A 26,599-nucleotide genomic window follows, 5' to 3' on the forward strand; every position below is an offset into this window, starting at 1 on the left:
CCAATAGTAGAGTGAAACAAACAAACAAACAACAAACCTTGGCTAAGGTTACAGGGAATGAAATAAATACTAGGTTTCAATGACAGCCGTGAGGAGCTCCTAAATCTATGGCTTGGAATCAATGCACTAAATGTGAAAAAGAGAGCTTTCACATCTTTGTCCAACTCTGAAAAGCCCTGGTTAAAGGTTAATTAATCAGCTAGCTAAATTAACAGGAGATCTATAAGAAGGACTCTGTGATTTTCCCAGTTTATAGATGATAGCCTGTTATGAATTTGGAATGTTTATGAAGATCAGAAGCAGATGGCCCAATGTAAATTTCAAGGAGGCTAACATGCAATATAAAAACCTGGAATTTGTAATCAAAAGACCTGGGCTCCAGCCCCAGTGCTGCTATTGTGTGACCTCAGGCAAGTCACTAAACCTAAGCCTCAACTTTCTTAATTAGCAAGTGAGGAGCACATGAGATAGTCTATGTAACCGGTATTTTATAAAATGTAAGTATTTTTCAACTGTTAGCTATCAATATCATAAACTATCAGAATATTAATATCTGTCATTTGATCTCTGCAGGCCAAGAAAATGAGGTAAGAACTCTAGTCACAATAGGGAGTTGCTGACTGAGTATACGTTTTATTTCCATAGGAGTTCTACTGTTAAAGGTTCTATTGTCATCTTTTAATTTGCTAATTTACCCAATGCTTATCTAGTACTAAGTGTCAGATACAGTCTTAAGCACTTCTCAACCAACTCATTTTACCTTCTTAACAAGCCTGAGGTAGGTGCTACTATTACTCTCATTTTACAGATGGGGAAACGGACACACTGAGTTTAGAACTTGCCCAGGTTCATACAGCTAGTAAGTGGTAGAGCTGGAATTCATACACGGGCAATCTAGCTTCAGCATTCGTGGCCTCCACCACTACACAGAAGTACCTCAGAGATATTCCAAGTTAGGCTCCACATCACCACAATAAAGTGCAGATTGAGAAAAGCAAGTCCCATGGGTTTTTTGGTTTCCCAGTATATATCAAAGTTATGTTTGCAGTATACCACAGTCTATTAAATTTATCATGGCATATGCCTGAAAACTGTACATAAATTAATTTTCAAATAACCTTTTGCTTAAAAATGCCAACTATTATCTGAGCCTTCTACAGGTCATAATCTTCTTGCTAGTGGAAGGTCTTGCTCAATGTTGACGGTTGCTAACTGATCAGGGTGGTAGTCGCTGAAGGTTGGGGTGGCCATGACAATGTCTTAAAATAAGACAACAAACAACGAAGTCTGTCACATCAATTAGCTGTTCCTCCCACGAATGTTTCCTTTGTACCATGTGATGCTGTTCCACAGCATTTTACCCACAATAAAACTTTCAGCCCTGGCCGGTTGGCTCAGCGGTGGAGCGTTGGCTTGGCATGTGGGGTACCCGGGTTCGATTCCCGGCCAGGGCACATAGGAGAAGCGCCCATTTGCTCTCTGTCTCTCTCTTCCCCTCCCACAGCCAAGGCTCCATTGGAGCAAAGATGGCCCGGGCGCTGGGGATGGCTCCTTGGCCTCTGCCCCAGGCGCTAGAGTGGCTCTGGTCCTGGCAGAGCAACGCCCCGGAGGGGCAGAGCATTGCCCCCTGGTGGGTAGAGCGTTGCCCCTGGTGGGCGTGCCAGGTGGATCCCAGTCGGGTCGGGTGCATGCGGGAGTCTGTCTGACTGTCTCTCCCTGTTTCCAGCTTCAGAAAAATACAAAAAAAAAAAAAAAACTTTCAAAATTGGAGTCAGTCCTCTCAACCCTTCTTTATCATCTAAGTTTAGGTAATACTATAGATCCCTTTCTTGTCATTCCAGCAATCTTTACAGCACTTTCCTCAAGAGAAATTTCAACACTTTTTCTTTGTTCATAAGAAGCAATTCCTCATTCGTTCAAGTTTGTCATGAGGGCAGCAATTCAGTTATGTCTTCAGGCTACACTTCTAGTTATGGTTCTGCTATTTCCACCATATTTGCAATTACGTCCTCCACTGAAGTCTTGAACCCCTCAAAGTCATTCACAAGGGTTGGAATTAACTTCTTCCACACACCTGTTAATACTGATACTTTTACTCTTCCCATGAATAACAAATGTTCTTTTTTTTGTATTAAATCTTTTTTTAATTAATTTTGATTTATTGTGTTTCCATGGATTCAAGTTCCCACTAAATGTAACACCCTCACCCCATCCGTGTATCTTTTTTTTTTTTTTTGTACAGAGATAGAGAGAGTCAGAGAGAGGGATAGACAGGGACAGATAGACAGGAACGGAGAGATGAGAAGCATCAATCATTAGTTTTTTGTTGCGCATTGCTAAACCTTAGTTGTTCATTGATTGCTTTCTCATATGTGCCTTGACCACAGGCCTTCAGCAGACTGAGTAACCCCTTGCTCGAGCCAGCGACCTTGGGTCCAAGCTGGTGAGCTTTTTGCTCAAACCAGATGAGCCCGCGCTCAAGCTGGTGACCTCGGGGTCTCGAACCTGGGTCCTTCCGCATCCCAGTCCGATGTTCTATCCACTGTGCCACCGCCTGGTCAGGCCTGTGTCTCTTTTTATATAACCTCTTTCCCCCCTCAAACTCCCTCGCGCCTTCCCTCTAGAATTCGCTGTCCTGTTATCTATATCTCTGTGTTATGTAATATAGTTTCACTAATCCCTTCACCTTCTTTGATCCCATCCTCTCATCCCCCTTCCCTCTGACTGCTGTTCCTCTGGTCACTGTGACCATGCCTCTGCCTCTATTCAGTTCCTCATTTCACTTTGTTCATTAGACTCCACATATAAGTGAGGTCATATGATACTTTTCTTTCTCTGCCTGGCTTATTTCACTTAACATAATAATCCAGATCCATCCATGCTGTTGCAAAAGATAAGATTTCCTTCTTTTTCACAGCTGCATAGTATTCCATGGTGTATATATACCATATCTTTATAATGCACTCATCCAATGACAAACACTTGGGCTGTTTCCAGATCTTGGCTATTGTGAACAATGCTGCCATAAACATGGGGGCGTATTTCTTCTTTTGAATTAGTGATTTGGTATTCTTAGGATATACTCCTAAAAGTGGGATAGCTGGCACTATCCATTTTTAATTTTTTGAGGAATCTCCATACTGTTTTCCACAGTGGCTGTACCAGTCTGCATTCCCACCAGCAGTGCAGGAGGGTTCCCATTTCTCCACATCCTCACCAGCACTTATTCTGTGTTGTTTTGTTAATGAGCGCCATTCTGACAGGTGTGAGATGGTATCTCATTGTGCTTTTAATTTGCATTTCTCTGATGATTAGTGACGTTGAACATGTTTCATCTGTCTATTGGCCATCTGAATGTCCTCTTTGGAGAAGTGTCTACTCAGTTCTTTTGCCCATTTTTTAATTGGGCAAAATTAACACTTCCAGGTGTTGAGTTTTAGAAGGTCTTTTAAATTTTGGTTATTAACCCCTTATCAGACATATTGTTGAATATGTTCTTCCATTGTGTGGGTTGTCTTTTTATTTTGTTCATGGTGTCTTTTGCTGTGCAAAAGCTTTTTAGTTTGATATAGTCCCATTTGTTTATTTTGTCTTTTATTTCACTTGCCCATGGAGATAAATTGGCAAAAATATTGCTATAAGAGATATCAGAGAGTTTACTGCATATGTTTTCTTCTAAGATGCTTATGGTTTCACAGCTTACATTTAAGTCATTTATCCATTTTGAGCTTATTTTTGTGAATGGTGTAAGTTGGTGATGTAGTTTCATTTTTTTGCATGTACCTGTCCAATTTTCCCAACACTATTTATTAAAGAGACTGTCTTTTATTGTATGCTCTTACCTCCTTTGTCAAATATCAATTGGCCATAAAGGCAGGGGTTTATTTCTGGGTTGTCTGTTCCATTCCATTGATCTGTATGTCTGTTCTTATGCCAGTACCAAGTTGTTTTGAGTTCAATGGCCTTGCTCCGGAAGTGTGATACTTTCCACTTTATTCTTCCTTTTCAAGATTGCTGAGGCTATTTGTGTTCTTTTTTTGGTTCCATATAAATTTTTGAAATATTTGTTCTATATCTCTGAAGTATGCCATTGGTATTTTAGCAAGAATTGCATTGAATTTATAGATTGCTTTGGGTAATATAAACATTTTAATGATGTTTATTCTTCCTATACATGAACACGGTATATGCTTCCACACGTTTGTATCTTCCTTGATTTATTTTATCAATGTTTTATAATTTTCCAAGTACAAGTCTTACCTCCTTGGTTAAATTTACTCCTAGGTACTTTATTTCCTTTGTTGCAATAGTGAAGGGGATTGTCTCCTTAATTTCTCTTTCAGGCAGCTTATTGTTGGTGTATAAAAATGCTACTGATTTCTGAATATTAATTTTATATCCTGCTACTTTGCCGAATTCATTTATCAGGTCTAGTAGTTTTTTGACTGAGATTTTAGGGTTTTCTATGTACAGTATCATATCATCAGCAAATAACAATAGTTTTACTTTTTCTTTTCCAATTTGGATGCCTTTTATTTCTTCTTCTTGTCTGATTGCTATAGCCAGGACTTCCAGAACTATGTTGAATAGGAGTGGTGAAAGGGGACACCCCTGCCTTGTTCCTGATCTTAAGGGGATTGCTTTTAATTTTTGCCCATTGAGTATGATGTTGGCTGTGGGTTTGTCATAGATGGCCTTTATCATGTTGAGGTATGTTTCCTGTATTCACACAATGCGGAGAGTTTTGATCATAAATGGGTGCTGGATTTTATCAAATGCTTTTTTTGCATCTATTGATATTATCATGTAATTTTTCTCCTTCCTTTTGTTTATGTGATGAATCGCATTGATTGATTTGCGACTATTGTTACCAGCCTTGCCTCCCCAGAATAAATCCCACTTGATTATCATGTATAATTTTTTTCATGTATTGCTGAATTCAGTTTGCTATTATTTTGTTGAGAATTTTAGCATCTAAGTTCATCAGCGATATTGGCCTATAGTTTTCTTTCTTTGTAGTGTCTTTACTTGGTTTTGGAATGATTAGGCTTGCCTCATAAAAGAGCTTGGGAGTCTTCCCTCCTTTAGAATTTTTTGAAGTAACTTGAGAAGGATAGGAGTTGGTTTTTCTTTGAATATTTGGTAATATTCATCTCTGAAGCCATCTGGTCCAGGACTTTTGTTTGCTGGGAGTTTTTTGATAGCTGTTTCAATTTCATTTGTTGTAATTGGTCTGTTTAGGTTTTCTGATTCTTCCAGATTGAGTTTTAGAAAATTATGTTTCTAGAAATTTATCCATTTCACCTATGTTGTCCAATTTTTTGGCATACCAATCTTCGTAGTATTTTCTTACAATCCTTTGTATTTCTGTTGTGTCAGTTGTTACTTCTCCACTTTCATTTCTAATTTTATTTATTTGAGTCTTCTCTCTTTTTTTCTTGATGAGTCTGGTTAAAGGTTCCTCAATCTTGTTTACTTTTTCAAAGAACCAGTTCTTGGTTTGACTGATCTTCTGTATTGTTTTTTTTAGCCTCTATGTCATTTATTTCCACTCTGATCTTTATTGTTTCCTTCCTTCTGTTTCCTCTGGGCTTTATTTGTTGTCATTTTTCTAGTTCTTTTAGATGCAGGGTAAAGTTGTTTATTGGAGCTTTTTCTTGCTTCTTAAGGTATGCCTTTAATGCTATGAACTTCCCTCTCAGGACTGCTTTTGCTGTGTCCCATAAATCTTGATCCCATTGTTAACCCATTTGTTATTTAATAACATGCTGTTTACTTTCCAAGTGTTTGAATGTTTTTCAGTTTTTCTTTTGTAGTTGATTTCTAGTTTCATGCCATTGTCATCAGAGAATATGATTTCAATCTTCTTAAATTTATTGAGACTCATTTTGTGTCCTAACATGTGCTCTATCCTAGAGAATGTACCATGAGCACTTGCAAAGAATGTATATTCTGCTGCTTTGGAGTGAAAGGTTGTGAAGATATCTATTAAATCAAGTTGATCTAGTGTGTCATTTAAGGCCACTGTTTCTTTGTTAATTATTTGTCTGGAGGGTCTATCCATTGATGTTAGTGGGGTATTAAAATCCCCTACTATTATGGTATTACTGTTGATCTTGCCCTTTATGTCCATCAAAATATGCTTTATATATTTGGATTCAATTATATTAGGCACATAGATATTTACAATGGTTATATGCTCCTGTTGGACTGCTCCTTTTATCATTATGTAAAGTGACTTCTTTATCCCTTACTAGAGCCTTTGTTTTAAAGTCTATTTTGTCAGATATAAGTATTGCTACCTCAGCTTTTTTTCTTTTCCATTTGCATGAAATACTTTTTTCCATCCCTTAACGTTTAGTCTATGTGTATCTTTTGTTCTGAGGGTTTCTTGTAGACAGCATATGTATGAATCCTGTTTTCTTATCCATGCAGCTTCCCTATGTCATTTGATTGGAGCATTTAATCCATTTACATTTAAAGTACTTATTTACAGCCATTTTATTCTTTAAATCTACATTCCTCTTTTTCTTGATTTCTTTTTTTCCTTTGCTCTTTTTATAGCAAGCCCCTTAACATTTCTTGCAGTATTGAATTGGTTGTAATGAATTCCTTCAGTTTTTTGTCTTTTCTTTGTCCTGGAAGCTTTTTGTTTCTCCTTCAATTTTAAACAATAGTCTTTCTGGATAAAGTAGTTTTGGTGGTAGGTTCATGTTTTGCATCACTTTGAATATTTCTTGCCAATCCCTTCTGGCCTCAAGTGTTTCTGTTGAGAAGTCTGATGTCATCCTTATTGGGACTCCTATGTAGGTAATTAACTGCTTTTCTCTTGCAGCTTTTAGTATTCTTTGTCTCTTAACTTTAGCATTTTAATTATGATGTGTCTTGGTGTGGGCCTCCTTGGGTTTCTCTTTAATGGAACTCTCTGTGCTTCTTGAACTTGTGTGACTTTTTCCTTCATCAATTTAAAAAATTTTTCAGCTATGATTTCTTCAAACAGGTTTTGTATCCCTTGTTCTTTTTCTTCTCCTTCAGGAACCCCTATCATGTGGATGTTGTTTCTCTTCATGTTGCCACAGGTCTCTTAGAGTTTCCTCAGTCTTTTCTGAGCCTCTTTTTGTTCTGCAGCTCTACTTCTGTGCTTATGTTTATATTGTCTTCTAAATCGTTGATTGGATTCTCTGATTCATCCAGCCTGCTGCTGATTCCTTCTAGTGCCACCTTCATTTCTGATATTTTATTTGTCATTTCTGACTGGGTTTTTTTTATGATTTCAATGTTCTTTTTAATGCTTGCTATCTCTTTATTTAAGTGTTCATTATTGACCATCCATTTTTGCTCTAAGATCCTTGAGCATCCTAAAAATCATTATTTTAAACTCTGTATCTGGTAGTTTGGTTACTTCCATTTCATTTAGTTCTTTTTCTGGGGATTTCTCTTGTTGATTCATTTGGGTCACATTTATCTGTCTTCCCATTTTGTCTGTGTATTAGGTAGTACTGTCTGACTTTGAACTTTTTGTACTTTATTTATGAGGAAGATGGGCTTGGTGGTACTGACCTCCAGCCGCCTGTTTTCCTTGTTCTAGGAATGCTTTTTGAGGACACTATTTTCCCTCCTTTTGCCTGAGAGTATTAAATGTAGTTGGACCTTTTGTAGGTACTGTTATTCCTTTAGGCTGGGTAGCTCTAAGGGTCAACCTTGATTGTGTGTATTACACTGTGCAATGTCCATTTGGTTGGGCATATTTATTCTCCATAGTATCTGTTGTCTGCTAGACTCCTCCTTTGGAGGTAGCTGCTTGTGTAGTGAGCTGAATCTAGGGTTATTGCTGTCTGCCACCCACTATCATTTGTGTTGGTTTTAGATCTTCTTAGGTTGACATCAACTGTTATTTGTAACCCACTGTGGGCTACCTGTCTTCAGCTACTGCTCTTTTCGCTGTTTGTGTCTTTGTTTTATGTGCCTGGGTAGTGTGGGTGGAGCCAACCTGTGTATAAGGATCAGCTTCCTCATCCTTAGAGATGACAGCAGCTCCGTAAAAGCCCCAAGCTCCATAAGATTTGCCTCCACTTTTCAGCTGCTCCACCTCCTCTTGCACCTCCCTGGTCTTCCCACAGAGTCTTCTGTAGACAGTCTCGGTGTGGCTTCTTCTGTGATTCTTGGTTATAGATTACTCTTCATTTAGTCCAAAGTTGGTTTTTCAAGACGATTGTTCTTAAATTAAGTTGTAATCCAATTTCATCCTGAGAGGTGGCAGTTGGAACATATGCCTACTCCATTGCCATCTTTGAATCTCTTTGAAATATATTTCTTAAATAATAAGACTTGAAGTTGAAATTACTCTTGGTCCGTGGGCGGCAGAATGGATGTTGTGTTAGCAGGCATAAAGACAACATGATTCTCCTTGTACATCTCCATCAGCCCAAGTGCACTGTCAATGAGCAGTAGTATTTTGAAAGAAATCTTTTTTTCTGAGAAATAGGTCTCAACAATGGGCTTAAAATATTTAGTAAAACATGTTGTAAACAGATGTGCTGTCATCCAGACTTTGTTGTTCTATTTATAGAGGAGGCAGAAGAGATTCTTAAGGACCTTAGGATTTTTGGAATGGTAAGTGAACACTGGCTGAATTTACCCCTAACAAGAGAATCAGCCTGTTTGTTGAAGCTTTGAAGCCAGGCATTGACTTTTAATCTCTAGCTGTCAAAGTTGTAGCTGCCTGACCAGGCGGTGGCGCAGTGGATAGAGCATTGAACTGGGATGCCGAGGTCGCCAGCTTGAGCATGGGCTCATCTGGTTTGAGCAAAAGCTCACCAGCTTGGACCCAAGGTCGCTGGCTCGAGCAAGGGGTTTACTCAGTCTGCTGAAGGCCTGCGGTCAAGGCACATATGAGAAAGCAATCAATGAACAACTAAGGTGAAGCAATACACCACGAAAAACTAATGATTGATGCTTCTCATCTCTCCGTTCCTGTCTGTCTGTCTGTCCCTATCTATCCCTCTCTCTCTCTCTCTCTGTCTCTGTTAAAAAAAAAAAAGTCATAGCTGCATCTTCTTTCAATATATGACTGCTTTGTCTACTTTAAAAATCTGTTATTTAGAGTAGCTACCTTCAGTAATTACTTAAGTTAGGTCTTCTGGGTAACTGCTACAGCTTCTACATCAACACCTGCTGCATCACCTTGAACTTTTATGTCATGGAGAGGGCTTTTTTCATTAAACCTCATGAATTAAACACTGCTTGCTTCAAACTTTTCCTCTGCAGCTCTGTCACTGCTCTCAGCCTTGATAGAACTGAAGAATTACGATCTTGCTCTGAGTTAGGCTTTGGCTTAAGGTAATGTTATGGCTGGTTCAATATTCTATCTAGACCACTAAACTTTCTCCATACCAGAAATAAAACTATTGACCTTTCTTATCAATCACTTGCTCACTGGAATAGCATTTTAATCTTCTTCATGAATTTTTCCTTTGCATTCACAACTTGGCTAAATGTTTGGTGCTAGAGACCTAGTTTTTTGCTTTTGATATAACTTGCTCATTAAATTTAGTCATTTCTAGCTTTTGATTTAATGTGAGAGTCATGTGACTATTTCTTTCACTTGAACACTTAAAAGCTATTGTAGAATTATTAAATGGCCTAATTTAAAAAATATTATTTCTTAGGGAATTGGGAAGCTCACAACGAGGAAGATAGAGAAGTGGCCAATCAGTGTAGAAATCAGAATACATACAACATGTATCAATTAAGTTCGTGATCTTGCATGGGTGTGGTTCACGGCACTCCAAAACAATTAGGACAATAACATCAAAGATCAGCTATCACAGATCACCAAAACAAATGTAATAATAATAACAAAGTTTGAAAAATTGCAATAATTACTGAAGTGTGACACAGGGACACAAAGGAAGTAAATGTTTTTGGAAAAATGGCTCTGGCAGACATTAATTTGTAAAAATCCTAGTATTTTCAGTGTAATTAAACAAAGCACAATAAAACGAGGTATGCCTGTAAAATGTTACTTCACTTCACTAAAAAGTAATTCTGTTGCACAAATCTAATATATATGGTATTATGAGGACCCCTATATCATAAGAAATAAATTGTACTACAAATGACCAGAAACTGCCATTTGGCATTTTTGGTAACAGGTTGTATTTATATTGCTTAGAAAAAATTTTTTCTAGAATTATCAATCAGTAGTTAAAAACTAAAATCAACACTGAATACATGGTTAAAATGGTAAATTTTCCATTATCTATATTATATTACAATTTTTAAAAAGAATCAGAAGCATATTTATTGTGTACAAGTTGAAGTACTTCACATATTCTGAGCTCAAGTTGTAGAATTTTTATTTTGCAAAACTAAATATATCATTAAAGCTATAACAAGAAAGCAGTTGTATACATTGCTACGTCCAATGATAGTGAAGTATTAGCAAAAGATTGATGACATAAAGCACAGGAAGCAAATGAGCATTGAGTCAAGAGATAATTTTAAAGCCTGTGCTTATGTAAAGTGCTGCTCCTCCCACTGCTCTAGCCAGGCTGCCTGCTGCAGCTTGGACATTAATGGAAATGGGAGAACGGGTGTATATCAGCCATAACAATAAGCATGTGCTCATTTGTCCCGAGTCTTTAAAAAGTCAGACTTAACCTAAAGGATTTTAAACAAGAAATATGAAAATCAAGACCTGAACCTAAAAAAGAGCTAATATACTTGGCTGCTCTTTTCTACTCCACATCTGCTCATTTTTGATGAAATATGTGTTTATTAGAAAACAATGGGTGTATTTATTATAGACCGATGCTCAGATTCTGTTTAATGATAGAATCATAAGAGCAGGTAGAATATCTAGGAGAACAGGATGGTTAAATATGTGATACAGTATTAGTACATATTCTATGAGATAAACAACATGGTAAGGGAGTGGTAATTCTGAAATTTATTTTCAAAGTTATTTTAATAAAAATTGTTTAGGGTTTGGGGATAATGGGTTTTGCCTGAGTCACGAACTGGTCTTGGTCCTTGGCTAGAAGATACTCAAACACAAAACAAAACAAAGCAAGAATGGTGGTGAAATTAAAGAACATCAAATGAAAAAGAAGTTTATATATCAACTCTTGGCTCATAGGATTATGAATTTTGGACTTCACCATTCCCTTATGAAAGAATGTACCAAAAAGTTACACTACAACTATTTATTTAAGAGCCTCATTATAAAGCAGGCTTACTCATAAGGGGTGTGACTCTAAAGGCAATTTAATGAGCCTTGTATTTTGGCTTAAAAACAATGATCTGACACTGGTTTTTTTTTTTAACAGAAAATAAGCACTTTGAGAAAATTGAGAAAACTATATATTGGAATTTCTTTAAAAAGATGACTGCTACCCCACTGAAGAGTCAATCTGAGAAACCTAGTTGATACTTAATGCATTTTTCATGCATTTGGTGATGGGAAAGGCAGCGATCTGTTCCATCCTTTACAGACGGAGTCAAGTTAGTCATATTATTTGGATTAGGACTTTCAATTTCAGTACAAGTTCACAGCTATGTAAATTCATAAGAAATGAAGTTGGGAGATAACAAAGGTGAATTCAAGAATTTATTTAGAGCAGAAAAGTCAGCACATATAAATGTGAGTGACTCAAAAAGCAGAATAGAGATCGGGAAAGAAATGGCTTTCATTCAGTGCAAAGAACATGAAAGATAATATCTCCCATTCTCCTTCCAAATTCCATCAAACAAATCCAAAGTATTCTTGAGGCATTGGTGATATTGAGAACTATTCAGTCACCAAGGAGTCAGATTAAGAAGGCTCTATGTTACCTCCTGCTTTCAAAAGTTCTTAGCACTTCTGTTTGCCTTAAACTATAATAGAAAAGCACTGCAGCAATGGACTCCTTCCGTCAGGTACTAAAGAATCAAGGGATAAGACAGATGACCAATTAGGTCTATTTCGCTCAATTTCTGGGAGTATCATGTTGGTTGATTTAAAAAAACAACAACACTAAAATCATGTCATTTACATCTATGATCTTAGTCAAAAGAAAAAATTATTATTCTCCACCTTATTGTTCTTGGTGTATTTTTTGTTGCTTCCTCCTGTAAATTTGATTTCTAGGAAAAAAATAAATCATTTAACTGTATATTTTACCTGTGTTTCCAGTGAATAATATCAACTAATGTTTAAGAGTTTATTAAAAGACAAGCACTGTGCTAACTGCTTTACATATATTATCTCAGTTAACCCCTACATCTTTATGGAGCAGATACTAGTACAACCTCTATTTTAAGATGAAGAGTGTGGGATTTACAAGGGGTAAGTCACTTGCCTAAGGTCATACATAGGTCTAGTAAATAGCATGGCCAATCTTCAAACCCAAAGAACCTGGCTCTAGAGACTGCCTTTTTAACCACTTTGATAACTTAATTCTTTTCCTAGTATACATATATATTGCCATAAAAGTTTTCTTGGAAGATTATTCACAAATAGGTCACAATTAAAGAAATGTGCTAATTCCCTCAACCGTTTTCCAGGCCAACTAAAGGATGCTTAAAAAACAAGCAAGCAAACAAAAAGTCTTTATCTAATAATAGCAAAATTTCAGAAAATTTATATCAAATATGGAATTGATATGGCAAAAATTTACTGAGAGTTTGGTAACTATACAGATTACTTAGCAGCAGAAATATGGTGCAAATATATATATATTTGCAAATGTGGTTTTCCACTGAATTGGCTCAATAGATTTGTATCTAGTTTCACTCCATTACTCTAAAAGCAAAATGGTGCCTGATGATCTAGTCCATAAACTAATGTGCTAGTCTTTATTATATATATACTACATTCTTAGAACTTGGATCCTAATGAATTAGAAGCAAAACATTTACTCAAATAGATGTTACTCCAGATGCGCTTGTCGAATGACTTCTGCAAATTTAAGAAGTCAAGAGTTCTGCTTGAGCAAGTCTACCAGAGACTGTCATCATTCAATGTGTCTATCAGAATTAAAAGATGAAAAATGTCCTCATTTGTAGGTGAAAATGTGGGAAGCATTCAACAATAACTTAGATCACTGCTTAAGCATAGGTAAATTGACATGGTATAGGAAGAAAAGAATTTAGACATTGGAGTTAGACATCTTGATTTTAATCATTGCCCATCACTTAGTAGCTACTTGACCTTGGGTTAGACATGTAGCCTGAATCTCAGTTTCTTCTGTACATCTAATAGTGATGATGCCTTTATTCATGTGGCTGCTATGAAACTTTAAAATTATATGAAAAGCATCTACTAGTGGTTGGCAAACCACGGCTCGTGAGCCACATGCAGCTCTTTGGTTCCTGGAGTGTGGCTCTTCCACAGAATACTAAGTGCGGGTACTACTACTTCAATAAGGAATGTACCTACCTATATAGTTTAAGTTTAAAAATTTTGGCTCTCAAAAGAAATTTCAATCACTGTATTTATATTTGGCTCTATTGACTAATGAGTTTGCCAACCACTGATCTATATAGTCCTTGGCCTAGGCAGGGACCCAATATATAAATATAATTGCTATTTCTGAGCTAGTTATTGGAGTTTCCATAGTCCATGTTGACATCAGAGCCCTTTGTTGGAGGATATTTACTATACCAAATTTATATTCAATGTATGAATAAATTGGCAATTGCTACTCATATGTTTATCACCATACAAAAAAGAAAACAATTTATTTGATAAATAACTACAACATAAATTGTGTTATTTCTATTTACAGACTGAAGAAATGTGATTTCAGTCATTCAGTCATCTTCTGAAGAATACTGAAATTTCAAAAATGGTTTTTCTAAAGATACAGGTTACAAAGAACTGTGACATCTAGACTTAGTGCACTTGTTAGAATAATCCCAGGGGCTTAACGGAAGTTCTATAGCTTTCCCACATTGCATATCTGTTATCTATTGGTGGATGGGCGAACGCCTTTGCTAAGAGTAGTCATTTGGAGATCCAGGCTGAGAGAGTAGCAAACCAATATTTTACACATTATCAACCATAGTGCCATAGGAAACAATAGAATTCTTGAGGATGTGGCACTAGATGTAGCTATGTGCGCAAAGAGGTGACATTTATCTCTTTCATTCACAACTCACTGGCCATACCCCACTGCAACACTATCAAATGTGCAATTCTACTTTGTAACAGAAAGAAAGAGACCTTGGCCATTTTGGTGAGCAGCTAGTTGACTATCCTTATTAGGAAGCAGAATTCTAGGATACAGAGCTCAAGTTTAGCAATATGGCGTTGTTCCCTTTTCATCTTCCTAGAAAATACAGGCAAGTCCACAAGACAATGGGTAAAGGACCAAATGATACCTGGTAGCCAAAGAAATTGTTGCCTATCAACAGGTATGTCTTGCATACAGCAGTAAACAGACCACTAAATGCATAGCTAAAAAAATCCATTCGCATCATGGACCAACAAATCTAAACTTTACCGTCATTAGGTGTGAACTACCTGCTTTTGCTTGGCAATATAAAGAACTAGAAAAATGTAGGCCAGGCAATCACTGGTTGGATACATTATTTATGTCCAAGAAAAATGATAATGACTCTATATAATCTATCAGATAAAAGATCAACTTAAACAAACTATAAATATTTAACTTCACATTATACATCAGCTTTACCAGCAATATCTATAAATTATGTATAATGCTGAAAGATAAGAATGACCTTAGAGTTATGTCCAATGAAAACAACTACTATTTGGGTTAGACATGTGAATCTATGGTAGTAAGCATAATTTCCAGGCAAATTAAACTGAAAGATTAACAAAGGAAGTAACAGTAAGCTATAAAGTTTTATAGCAATAAAACTCTGATGCTTCAAGTTGAGAAAACTTAGTTAGCTCTCTTTCTCTCTTCCTTGTGTTCTCTCTCTTGGCTGCACATGAGATGCATCTGAGGAACCTAAATGCTGAGGCCTGGCCCTACCCCAAGAGATTCTGATTTAATCGACTTAGTAGAATGGAGCCCAGGAATTGCTGTTTCTGTAGCTACTGTTTTGTAAAGCTCTCTAGTGCATATCCTGGCTTAAGAAATGCTAAACTAAGTCACAGAGAAATCTTTCAACCTGAAAACTAAACTTGCAACTAATGAGTCCTGCAGACATGTACCAACTAAATACAAAAGAAATATTTTGTGCCAATAGGGAAAGAATTTTATTTCATGCATCAACTCAAAAAATAAATAGCCTTCTAGTACACGTTCATGTCTATTTTATCTGAGTAAGTATCACAGCAATACGTATTTTAAGTACATACTTTTAAAAGAATCAAGATTTTATTTTTTAAAGGGAGGGGGAACTTCAGCTTTTATTATAGCTGATTTTATAGTAAGTGAAAAAATAATGTATGAATAAACCAATATAAATTACAAGTATGCAATCTAAATAGTGCCTTCAACTTTTTTCTAAAGTATATCACAGTGTATCTATGAGTAGTTTTACTTATTGGAGAAAATCCAATCATCTGTATAAATAGACTATGACAGAGTTATTTTGCACTTTCAACAATAAAATTACTAATTAGGTGGACCTGTAAACTTATCAACCAAAGAGAATTAACTATTCAAAAAAAAGTAGACATACATGAAATAAAAGAATTAAATATTTTTATAGTCTGAACCTAAAAATATTTCCTTTGCTTATAAATGCGTATGATGTCTTTCTAGAGGAGCTTATTTCTCTCCCACCTTAACATATACTGCAAAATATATATAGTCCATATTTAGTAAAAATTCTGAAATATTATTTAATCATTTGTTAAAATAAGCTTATACATATAAGGAAAAATGATGTTGAAATAATGTATGAAGTAAGATTTATACTGCATAAGTCAGTAAGAGTTACATATGCCTATCATTCTTTGTCTAGTTTTAGAAAAAGATGAGATAACTTGTGCAATGTACATCCCTTCTCTGCCTCTTCTAGAAAAATCTTTAAGAAAGTCTATATTGCATACTATATACTATTTTGGGGGTAAGTGATCTTTATGGGCGAAGGGGGTATGAATTTAATAGCTGGATCAGTGTGGTACAGTATAGCATCAGCACTTGTGGATATTGGAGCTCCAGAGTAAAGAGGACCATAGAGGATTAAATCCCCGTCTAGGCAATAGTAGGAAACTACAGGTTCAAGTCAAGGCTATCTCCGTCTCCAAGGGCCAGGGAAATCCCAGCTATCCCTAGGTAATACATAGTGTGGAATTATTCATTTTCAACAAATGTCTTTTTTTGTTGTTTTTAAACCATTTTCTACCTTGGTTGTCTCTAAGTCCTGACTGCCTAGCTTTCTGTTTCTTGAGTAGACCGGGTCAAGGAGAAGTCAATCACCCGTTCGTCCTCCAGTCTGGCTGGGATCTCGGGTAGCCAGGAGGGGGAACCTGAGCACAGGCAGTCTGGCATGTGGCAGCTGAATCGAGGAAAAAGGGAACTAAAACTTCAGCCTTGAAAACAGAGACCCCCAGAAGGCACCCCTCTTCTACCAGCTCCAAGGGAACAAGCAAAGAAAAAGACAGACAAGAAAATAGAGTCTGAGCCAAGAGCAGAGCGTGTAGGTAGGGACCCTGGATGACAACAGAGGAGACAGCCTGCCCCAGAGCTGGTGGGCACCCAGTGAGTTTTCCATCCAGAGCACCTGGCTACTTGGGAAACTGGGGAAAGGACGAGCAGAAACAAACACTTTATTTATTTATTTATTTTACTGGTCTCATCCTTTGGTTAATTTAAGCAACCATGAATTCCTGGTCTTTGCAAGAATTTCTAAGTCTGCTTTAATGCTTTCATAAGGTTAAAAACTTATGGGCCCTGGCTAGGTAGCTCAGTTTGTTAGAGCATTGTCCCAAAACACCAAGGTTGAAGTCTGATCCCTGGTCAGAGCACATATGAGAAGCAACCGATGAACGGACAACTAAATAGAACAGTAAATGAATAATACTTCTCTTCTCTCTCTCAAATCAATCAATTAAAAACCAACTTATAGCTACTAATTCTTGTGTTTGGCTTTGTTTTGCATTAGATTTTTTTTCTTGTCCCCGGGATTAATGGTATGCTAATACCAGACTACTCAAATTAATCATGACAGGAGTCAAATCTCAATTTTAAAATGCACTTTTTTTTTTTACTTATATTTAAATATAATTTTTTTAAAAATGCTCCACTCTTTCCCACATTGTCAAATATCTAAAATTCTAAGGTCTGCTCATGAGAAGCTAGGACGTTCCCCATGCTTCAGAAAAGGGGCGGCAGGCCCAGAAGGGAGCGCACTCCATCCTGTCTTTCGAGGTTGGCAGCGGAAGTGCCTAGGCACACAGCCAGAATGTCAGAGCGGAGAAGGTGCCTCTTATCAAGATGATTGGCTTACAACGACCATGAAATGAATATAAGTGATGTTATTCCACACTTCAGTAAAACAGCCTTTCCTTCCAGCTGCTTTCAAGCTGAAAGGAACAAAGATACTGTTTATGCCAAAGATAGAGTAAAAAGCCCATTAAAAATATTTTTTCGGCCAGTTGGCTCAGCGGTAGAGCGTCGGCCTGGCATGCCGGGGGACCCGGGGTCGATTCCCGGCCAGGGCACATAGGAGAAGCGCCCATTTGCTTCTCCACCCCCCCCCCCCCTTCCTCTCTGTCTCTCTCTTCCCCTCCCGCAGCCAAGGCTCCATTGGAGCAAAGATGGCCCAGGCTCTGGGGATGGCTCCTTGGCCTCTGCCCCAGGCGCTAGAGTGGCTCTGGTCGCGGCAGAGCGACTCCCCGGAGGGGCAGAGCATCGCCCCCTGGTGGGCAGAGTGTTGCCCCTGGTGGGCGTGCCGGGTGGATCCCAGTGGGGCGCATGCGGGAGTCTGTCTGACTGTCTCTCCCCGTTTCCAGCTTCAGAAAAATACAAAAAAAAAAAAAATATATATATATATTTTCCATTGATTAAAGAAAAAGAGAAGGGAAGAGAGAGTGAGAGAAGCATCAGCTCATTGTTCCACTTAGTTGTTCCATTTAGTTGTGAACTCACTGATTGCTTCTCCTATGTGCCTTGTCAGGGATTGAACCTGTGACTTCAGTGCGCAGGAATGATACTTTATCCACAAAGCCATCTAGCCAGGGCCTACAAACCATTTTAAAATACATCTAATTTCCATAGATTTACTTATACTGTGAACTAAATGGCATGCCTTAAATGCACATACACTTACATGTACATTTGAATATATAAACTCACTATAAAATAGAAACCATCCTAATTGAGTCAAAGGAGTCCACATCTGACATCTACTCTTCAATCAGATTTCTAAAGAAGGCATAATTCACAGAGGAAACATTTTAATAGACTATATACAGAGATAACTGAGTTAATTTATAATGATTAAACCAAACCCATGGAAAGTTTACCTCTTCTCATCAACCAGGGAGTCCAGTCAATACATTAGCTGTAGTGTGTGATTTAAAGTTTAAAAAGAATCAAAAAGATACTAAAGAAGTTAGTATAATGAAATATTCCATTTGAAATTTGAAAATCTGGTTGTATTCTATAATTAATTTTTCCTATGAGCTAGGGTGACAACTTAAGAGTCTTTTTAAGAGACTGAAAAATTACCAAATTGATTCTTAAAATAGTTTCAAAAGGCAATTATGTGAAGTCCTCAATTGATTTATATTATATTGCCTCAGAAAAATAAAATTTGAGAGTACTCTATGACTATTTTTATATGCATACTTCCTTTTGAAAAAACTGCTTTAAAAATAAAAATGTGAGTTTAATCTAAGAGTATATACTATTTATTTATATAAAAGTAAATAATTATATATCTTTGAGGATCTAAGATAAAATGGACAAAATTAAAAACAAGTGCAGGAAGAAGAAAGTTTTGATGTTACTCTACATACCTTTAATGTGATACTGTAATGTTCAACAAATGTTGCATTTATCCATGATCTTGAATGAGGATCACCCAGGAATTCTATGTGATACTGTTCAACATTTCCATCCACATCATAGGTCACATATTTCCCTTTAAAAGGATCGGGGCAAAGTATCCCTGGCCAACTTTCAAAGAAAAATATTTTTAATTATTTTGATGCTTTAAAAAAGGCAAACAACAAAACATCTGTCATAATCATATATCAAAATTTCTTCTTTGAATTTTAATAACTAATCAAAAAAACTTTAAATATACTCTTACTTGTATATTTTAAAAGCAGAATATTCATTTGATACAAGTAATCAGTTGTATTTTTGTAGATATAGAAAGCTTAGAAATAGTCACATATTTAAGACACACATAAGATATAAGAAGAAAGAATTACAAGACGAGAGAATGATCTCCAGGGCCTATAAGAGATACTTAGGTACTACTAATAGGAACAATAAGAGGAAAAAAATCCTAAGATTCATGGCAGGGTTGAATCAACGCTAATCAATCAGAATGATTAATTCCTAAAATGTGAACCCACTGACAGGGCTTCTGATGGGTAGGAGAGAGCCGGCATTTCCTGAGCCAGGCTGCCAAAAGAGGACCGGCAGCTCAGGCTGTGACAGATAACACTGGAGGTTATAACTACTGTGGGAAAAGCAGGCATAGAGCTCAGCAATTCAAGAGTGTCTCTTTTCCCCGCTATCTGCTCTACTGGAGGTGACCAAACGCTAAAAATCCTCAGTGCTGGAAATAATATTTTTCCTTTACTAAAAATAAATCTCAGCCTAGCCTGTGGTGGTGCAGTGGATGGAGCATTGACCTGGAACACTGAGGTCACTGTTTCAAAACTTGGGCTTGCCTGGTCAAGGCACATATGACAGGCAACAAGCAAGCAATGAACAGCCAAAGTGAAGCAACTATACTTCTCGCTCCCCTTCCCCCCATGCTCTCTGTAAAATCAATTAATAATATCTTTAAAAATAATAAATAAAAAATAAAAGTAAATATTTAGGGGTGTGTTTCTGTATGACAAACCTCTAGAAATTCCTTGTAATGTTTTATTTTTTCATTTGGCAATCAAGTTTTAACTAGTTTACCAGCTTATCAAACATGAAGGAACAAGCGGGTCTTTCAACCTAATCAACAGTATTTTAAAAGAACCAAACTGATTAAGCATTATATCTGCTTAAACTTTTTGTAAAAGATAAGGGGCTCATGTGTAATACTATTGATTAATACATCACAGCAATTTTTAAAAGCATTATCGTCAAGCAATATCAAATTACATACAGCTACTACTCCATTCATTGTCAAAAGCTGCAGGATTTCTAACACTTAAGACTTGAAAGAAATATTTTGCAATTATGCATAAGATGAGCTGCTACTTTTCTGACACAAACTGTGATATAACTGATTTTTATATCAAACCTATTTTTCCCAAGGGTATTCAATTTAAATTATTATGCTATAAAATATAGAGATGACTCCTAAAAATAATTAGATGCCAATAAAAGAAAAAAAAAAGCTTCTGTTCATTATTTAAAACATGTTATATTATAGAAAATATTGCATGTTGATTTAACGGTGAATTATGCAAAGTGCTGTCACATGTCGAAATAACTCTGGCACTTTTATATTTCTTCAGGTGATACAAAGGAATTGTCGGACTCCTCGCCTGTATATCTGAGCTAATACAGGATGGATCAACTGTAGGAAAAGTTGAGCAGAGGCAACAGATGTAGGAAACATGATTACTTCCCTCCAGCTGCTACATCTATCATCTTCTCTGACTTGCTGTGATTGAAAAAAGCTGATGTCCATTTTTGCCCTCACTCTAACTTCAATTTCAGTTCCAAAACTGTCAATGGTAGTGCATGTCTACCTCCCAATTGTTCACTTTCATATTGATGAGAAATTCTGAAGCATTGTCTGGGGGCTTAAAGGTGGAGAGGGAAAGTTAAGAGGAGGCAACCCAATGGAAATGTATTAGAATTACAGAAGAAGTGTATGATAAATTTTAGAATCAGTGGGTGGTAGGAGGTAAAATGGACAAATTCAATAAGATCAAAAAGATATCAAGTGTTAGAATCCCCTTGAGAAAAATGGGGTCATTTAGGAAGAACAAGTAGTAACTTCAAGGGAAGTGCAAACCTATCATGAAGAAACTGACATCTTACACATTTCTTATCCCGTGGAAATGATCTTTAAAATGATAGCTATTGCCCTCAATCGAAAATGAAATTTAAGCATGTATTTATTTATACTCATTCAGAAGTACACGACTGTTATTTTTAACTGTGGTTTGGATGTTCAGGAGAAGAGCACATTGTACTTGGGCCTCATCCCTGACCTGTGAGAAACAAAATGGATGTCTCTGGGTTCTGCCTAACTGCGGAGCTGTTGGGGAGAAGAAATTTCCTACACACCACACACACACACACACACACACACACACACACACACACACACACACACACACACACATACACACAGTATAAGTATATTAATCCACAGGCAAAATAATGCAAATAAAAAGTAATCAAATAGGCCTGACTGGGCGGTGACGTGGTGGATGGAGCATCGGACTGGGACGCGGAGGACCCAGGTTCGAGACCCTGAGGTTGCCAGCTTGAGCGCGGGCTCATTGGGTTTGAGCAAGGCTCACCAGCTTGAGCCCAGGGTCGCTGGCTTGAGCAGGGGGTCGCTCGGTCTGCTGTAGGCCCCCGGTCAGGGCGCGTATGGGAAGGCAGTCAGTGAACAGCTAAGGAACTGCAATGAGGAATTGACGTTTCTCGTCTCTCTCCCTTGCTGTCTGCCTGTCCCTGTCTGTCCCTTTCTCTGACTCTCTCTGCCTCTGCCACTATTAAAAAAAAAGTAATCAAATAATATTTTACAGTACTAAAAGGATCTAGTAAAAATCTCAATTTATAAATTTATATACTATATCTATAAGAAGTATCACTGGAAAAAGAGCTCCAAACTTGTAAAGGAAAGGAAAGTGGGACTGGGACCGTTTGCTTTTCGAGGATTTCATGGTACATAAAAGGCAAAGTTTGTGGGATATGAGAGCAATTCAGTTGAGATTAAGACTGCTTTGTAACTTGTGATTTCCTCCTATGTAGAAATTTAAAAAAAAAAAGTATCACTGGATTGGTTTGTTAACTTAAAGGCATATTTCATTACTAAACTGTGTTACTACATTACATTATAATTCAAATATATTTTCTATAAATTAATTTTCATATTCCTGAGAAAGCTTTGTATCTGTGTAGATATGCCCAAGGTAGTTCTAAACAGAGCCCAACTTCAGTTTGACAATGTGTCTTGCTATACTAAATAAGATATGTACCATTATTTTTTACTTTTAACATCTATGCTTTTTAGCTGAACACCATGCTATTTGCAATATTGAAAAATCAAGGCTGCTTAAACATTATGGAGATAGTTTTTCTCTTTCTAATACATGAAAATATCCCTACTCCCAAGCAGAAAGAGACATAATCCAAAGGTAAGAGGCTGCATATGAATTTTTATAAGTATATAAATGTGTGCTATCTCACAATGTGGAGGTAAATATTACTATTATAATTTGAATTTCCATACAGCTTATCTAGAGGAAAAGTGCTATTATTTGTTTTACATAACAATTAAATAGGCATGTCTAGATTCTGTATCAGTCTCTCTTTAGCTTTATTAGAGAAGGTCAACTCTTCTGAGAAAGACTAACTCTGAGATGTTTAGGTTGAATTTCGAACCTTAAAAGCCAGGTGTAAGGCCATGGGCTATGGAGGATTGACCCAAATAAATTATACTGTTAAGTACCTCTGTGGCCAGCTAGCTGGTCTTTCCACTCAAAACTTCAACATCTGTAACACTGCATAATTAAGAAGTGATGTTTGACTGTTTTTAGTAGGTTAATTCTAGCTTTATGTTCTACTATTACAATGTATCCTACTGCCATCTTTCTAATAAGCAAGAAGGCAGTTACAGTTGTATTTTGCAGGCATTATGATGATCCTAATCATAAATTAGAGATAATTTAGGGACTGGAGTCAAATATGTTTCATTTGTATTTCAAGTCCTAACCCACAGTTACAAGCACAAAACTGCAAAAGGAATTCCTAATCAAATTTCTAACATAGCAGATATGGTGACAAGAAACAAATGCATTACATGAATTGGGTTACTGAATCTTCAGAATTTCCATTAGAAAATACAAACTCTCTACTTTCAGAATGTTAAAATAAAAAAATAAAATAAATTACATGGGACTACAAATACCTGGGTAAGCAGCCTCATAAAATGAGTATTCATAGTCAGGCCTTTAAAATATTTGTTTTTACCTGTTTACTTCCCCTTGATACCCACCCTAGTTACCTAATTATTATACAGTCAACCACACACACACACACACACACACACACACACACTTCACATTTGATCCATAGAAAGTCCACAGTATGAAAAGGTACAAATCTCAGAGAGTTCCACATTTGTAAAGATATTAAATGTATTAGTTTGCTAGGGCTGCCACAAGAAAATACCACGACCTGAGTGGCTTAAACAACAGAAATTTGTTTTCTCACAGCTTTGGAGGCCAGAAGTCCAAGATCAATGTGTCAGCAGAGTTGGTTTCTCTTGAGACCTCTCCCTGGCTTGCAGATGGCTGCCCTTGTATTGTGACTTCACATGGTATTTGTTCTGTGCATCCCTGGTGTCTCTTTGTGTGTACAGCTCTCCTCTTCTTATAAAACCACTCAGATTGGATTAGGGTCCACCCTAATGGCCTATTTTAACTTAAACCTCTAGGCCCTGGCTGGTTGGCTCAGTGGTAGAGTGTCAGCCTGCCATACATGAGTCCCGGGTTCAATTCCTGGCCAGGGCACACAGGAGAAGCGCCCATTTGCTTCTCCACCCCTCCCTCTCTCCTTCCTCTCTGTCTCTCTCTTCCCCTCCTGCAGCCGAGGCTCCATTGGAGCAAAGTTGGCCCGGGCGCTGAGGATGGCTCTGTGGCCTCTGCCTCAGGCGCTAGAATGGTTCTGATTGCGGCAAAGTGATGCCGCAGATGGGCAGAGCATCGCCCCCTGGTGGGCATGCTGGGTGGATCCCGGTCGGGCAGTCTGTCTGACTGCCTCCCTGTTTCCAACTTAAGCAAAATACAAAAAATTAAAAAAAAAAAAACCTCTTTAAAGGCATTAACTCTAAACACAGTTGCATTCTGAAGTTACAGCATTAACATGTGACCTTTGGAGGACACAATTCCATCCCAATCAAGGTATATGACTTAAAGGCCTCTTGTGTGTGTTAGAATAAGTTCGTCACAGTCTCTCTATGAAAGCAAACATTTTATATTCTTCATGGAAAATAGATCCGTATGAATGCAAGCAAGGTAACAGGAGCCAGAGTACCCCAGCTTGAAGAACACTAAGTGGGAGAATAAAATAGCAAGGGGTTCTGGGAAGATAGCAGCAAGGGTGTTATAGTTTTAGAATCTCCCGATTTTCCCATAAGTATAGGTAGAGCAACTATAATAGCAAAGGCAAAACCTGACACAAAACATCTATAACAAAACTAAGTGAGGCTGGGGGGCAGCAAGAGGGCGGTGGAGTAGGCAGACTACCAACTTCCACCTCTCAGAACCAAAGTGAATTACAACTTAATTTTAAGAACTGTCATCTGGAAAAATCAGCTTTGGACTAAACTAAGAGGACTCTTCAACCAAGGAACACTGAAGAAGCCACACCGAGACTGGTAGGAAAAGGGGAAACGTGGAGAGGGCTGCCCAGCTCCCCGGAGTGAACAGCAGCAGGGAGAGACTCACATGGCGGGAAGTGAGTTTAGCAGAGAGGGGAGGGTCCTGAGTCCCAGGAACAAAGCCCAGCCTGCAGCCCCAGAGCCTAGAAGAGGCATATGGACAGTATTTAGCTGGAAACAAGTCAGGATACTGTTTGTGAGAAAGAGACTGATTTCTCAGACCCAGGATTCTTCTTAAAGGGATCGCGCAGAAAACCTCTCTCACAACCACTCACCTGGGGCTCCAGGGGACAGGGAGAGAGGAGAATACCAGAGTAGCAGGAAGAGAGTGTAATCTAGGAGACAGAGGCAGAAACATTTTGAGGGACAGCTACCCTAACCACTGGGCTGAGTTACTCCCCAAATTGGAAGTGAATATTTCCCCTGGAACCAACAATACCAGCAAAGGGAAGCAGGACATCAGCCAAAGAAGCTCTTTCGTGGCACTCAGAGCAGAGTCGCTTAGAAAAGGGAGCCTTCAGGACTACAGTATTGAGTGCTGAGGTCTGAGCAGCAGCGCCCCCACCCACACTATTGAGGGCTCGCCAAAGCGCGGGCAGAAAATTTTACTACTAACAGAGATACAAAAGTGAGCGGTAGGTATAAAAAGGTTGACTACCCCTGATATACACAATGGAATACTATGGGGCCATGAAAAAGAAGGAAATCTTATCTCTTGCGATAACATGGATGGATCTGTAAAGTATTATGTTAAGTGAAATAAGCCAGGCAGAGAAAGAAAAATATCATATGACCTCACTCATATGAGGAATCCAATGAACAGTGTGAACTGAGGAACGGAACTGAGACAGAGGAGGGATCAAAGGGACCAGAGGGAAAGAGGATGGAGGGAAAGGGGATGACAGGATGGGACAAACCTGAAGGGAAGGGGGGAGGGGACAAGGGGGATGTTGAGGGGGACAAAGGGGAGGGGGATGCATTCCGGGCAACACTAGAATCTGTGTAAACACAATAAATTAAAATCAATAAAAAAGAAAGAAAGAAAGACTAAGTGATAAGTAAGCTATGTGCATGAACACCAGAAAGGAGCAGGCAGGTCCACATGCCGCCAGTTACGAGACCCACAGATTACGTGTTAGCCTCTGTGTGTATGAGAGAGATCAGAGTGGCTGGGGGGCTGGGGCAGGCAACCAGTGCTCTGATGGGTTTGTGAAATAAGAAGCTCAAAACTGCAAGTTCTCTTTGGAAAGTCAAACTGAGTACAGCTGCCCAAACCGTGAGGGAGGCTGCAACAAAATTGACAGCGTTAGAGCAGTCCGGGCCCTGTGAACACTTAAAACTAACCAGCAGAGCTCCTTCTCAGCGCAAACGCTCATGCTGAGGAGAAACTGCTGGGAGGATAATCCAAATTGAAGAGGACAGAAACAATAATAAAGAAAAGAAATGAAACAAATAAATGCGGAAATACAATACTAAAGGCACCATCCATGAAAGTAAAAAATGACAACTTGGACTTCATTAAAACTGACAATGTCTGCTCTGTGAAAGGCACTCTCCAGAGAATGAGACCAGTCACAGACAGGGAGAAAATATTTGCAAAAGACAGATCTGATAAAGGGCTGATACCCCAATATGCAAATAACTCATAAGCTCTACAAGAAAATGAACAACTCGATTATGCAAATGATCTGAAAAGACACCTCACCAAAAGTGATATGTAGATGGCAAATAAGCATACGAAACGATGCTCTACGTCATATGTCATGAGGGAAATGCAAATTAAAATGAGATACCCCTGCACACCTATATAAACTGTGGTACAGACAGACAATGAAATATTTTTGTGATAAAAAAAAAATGATCTATAAAGCCTATTATTAAGTGAAAAAGC

General features: G+C 37.8%; 1 protein-coding gene across 4 annotated transcripts in view; it reads right to left on the bottom strand.

The window, feature by feature from the left end:
• The window catches only part of ZCWPW2 (zinc finger CW-type and PWWP domain containing 2), a 107,005-nt gene that overhangs the window by 47,986 nt on the left and 32,420 nt on the right, over window positions 1-26,599 (bottom strand). For all 4 annotated transcript variants that reach the window (XM_066351342.1, XM_066351344.1, XM_066351343.1 and 1 more), the window contains exon 3: window positions 18,926-19,085. In XM_066351342.1, coding sequence (XP_066207439.1) covers window positions 18,926-19,085 — 160 coding nt within the window. The remainder of the gene's footprint in view (window positions 1-18,925; window positions 19,086-26,599) is intronic.

Source organism: Saccopteryx leptura, chromosome 10 (assembly GCF_036850995.1).
Source record: "Saccopteryx leptura isolate mSacLep1 chromosome 10, mSacLep1_pri_phased_curated, whole genome shotgun sequence".
Taxonomy (NCBI): Eukaryota; Metazoa; Chordata; class Mammalia; order Chiroptera; family Emballonuridae; genus Saccopteryx; species Saccopteryx leptura.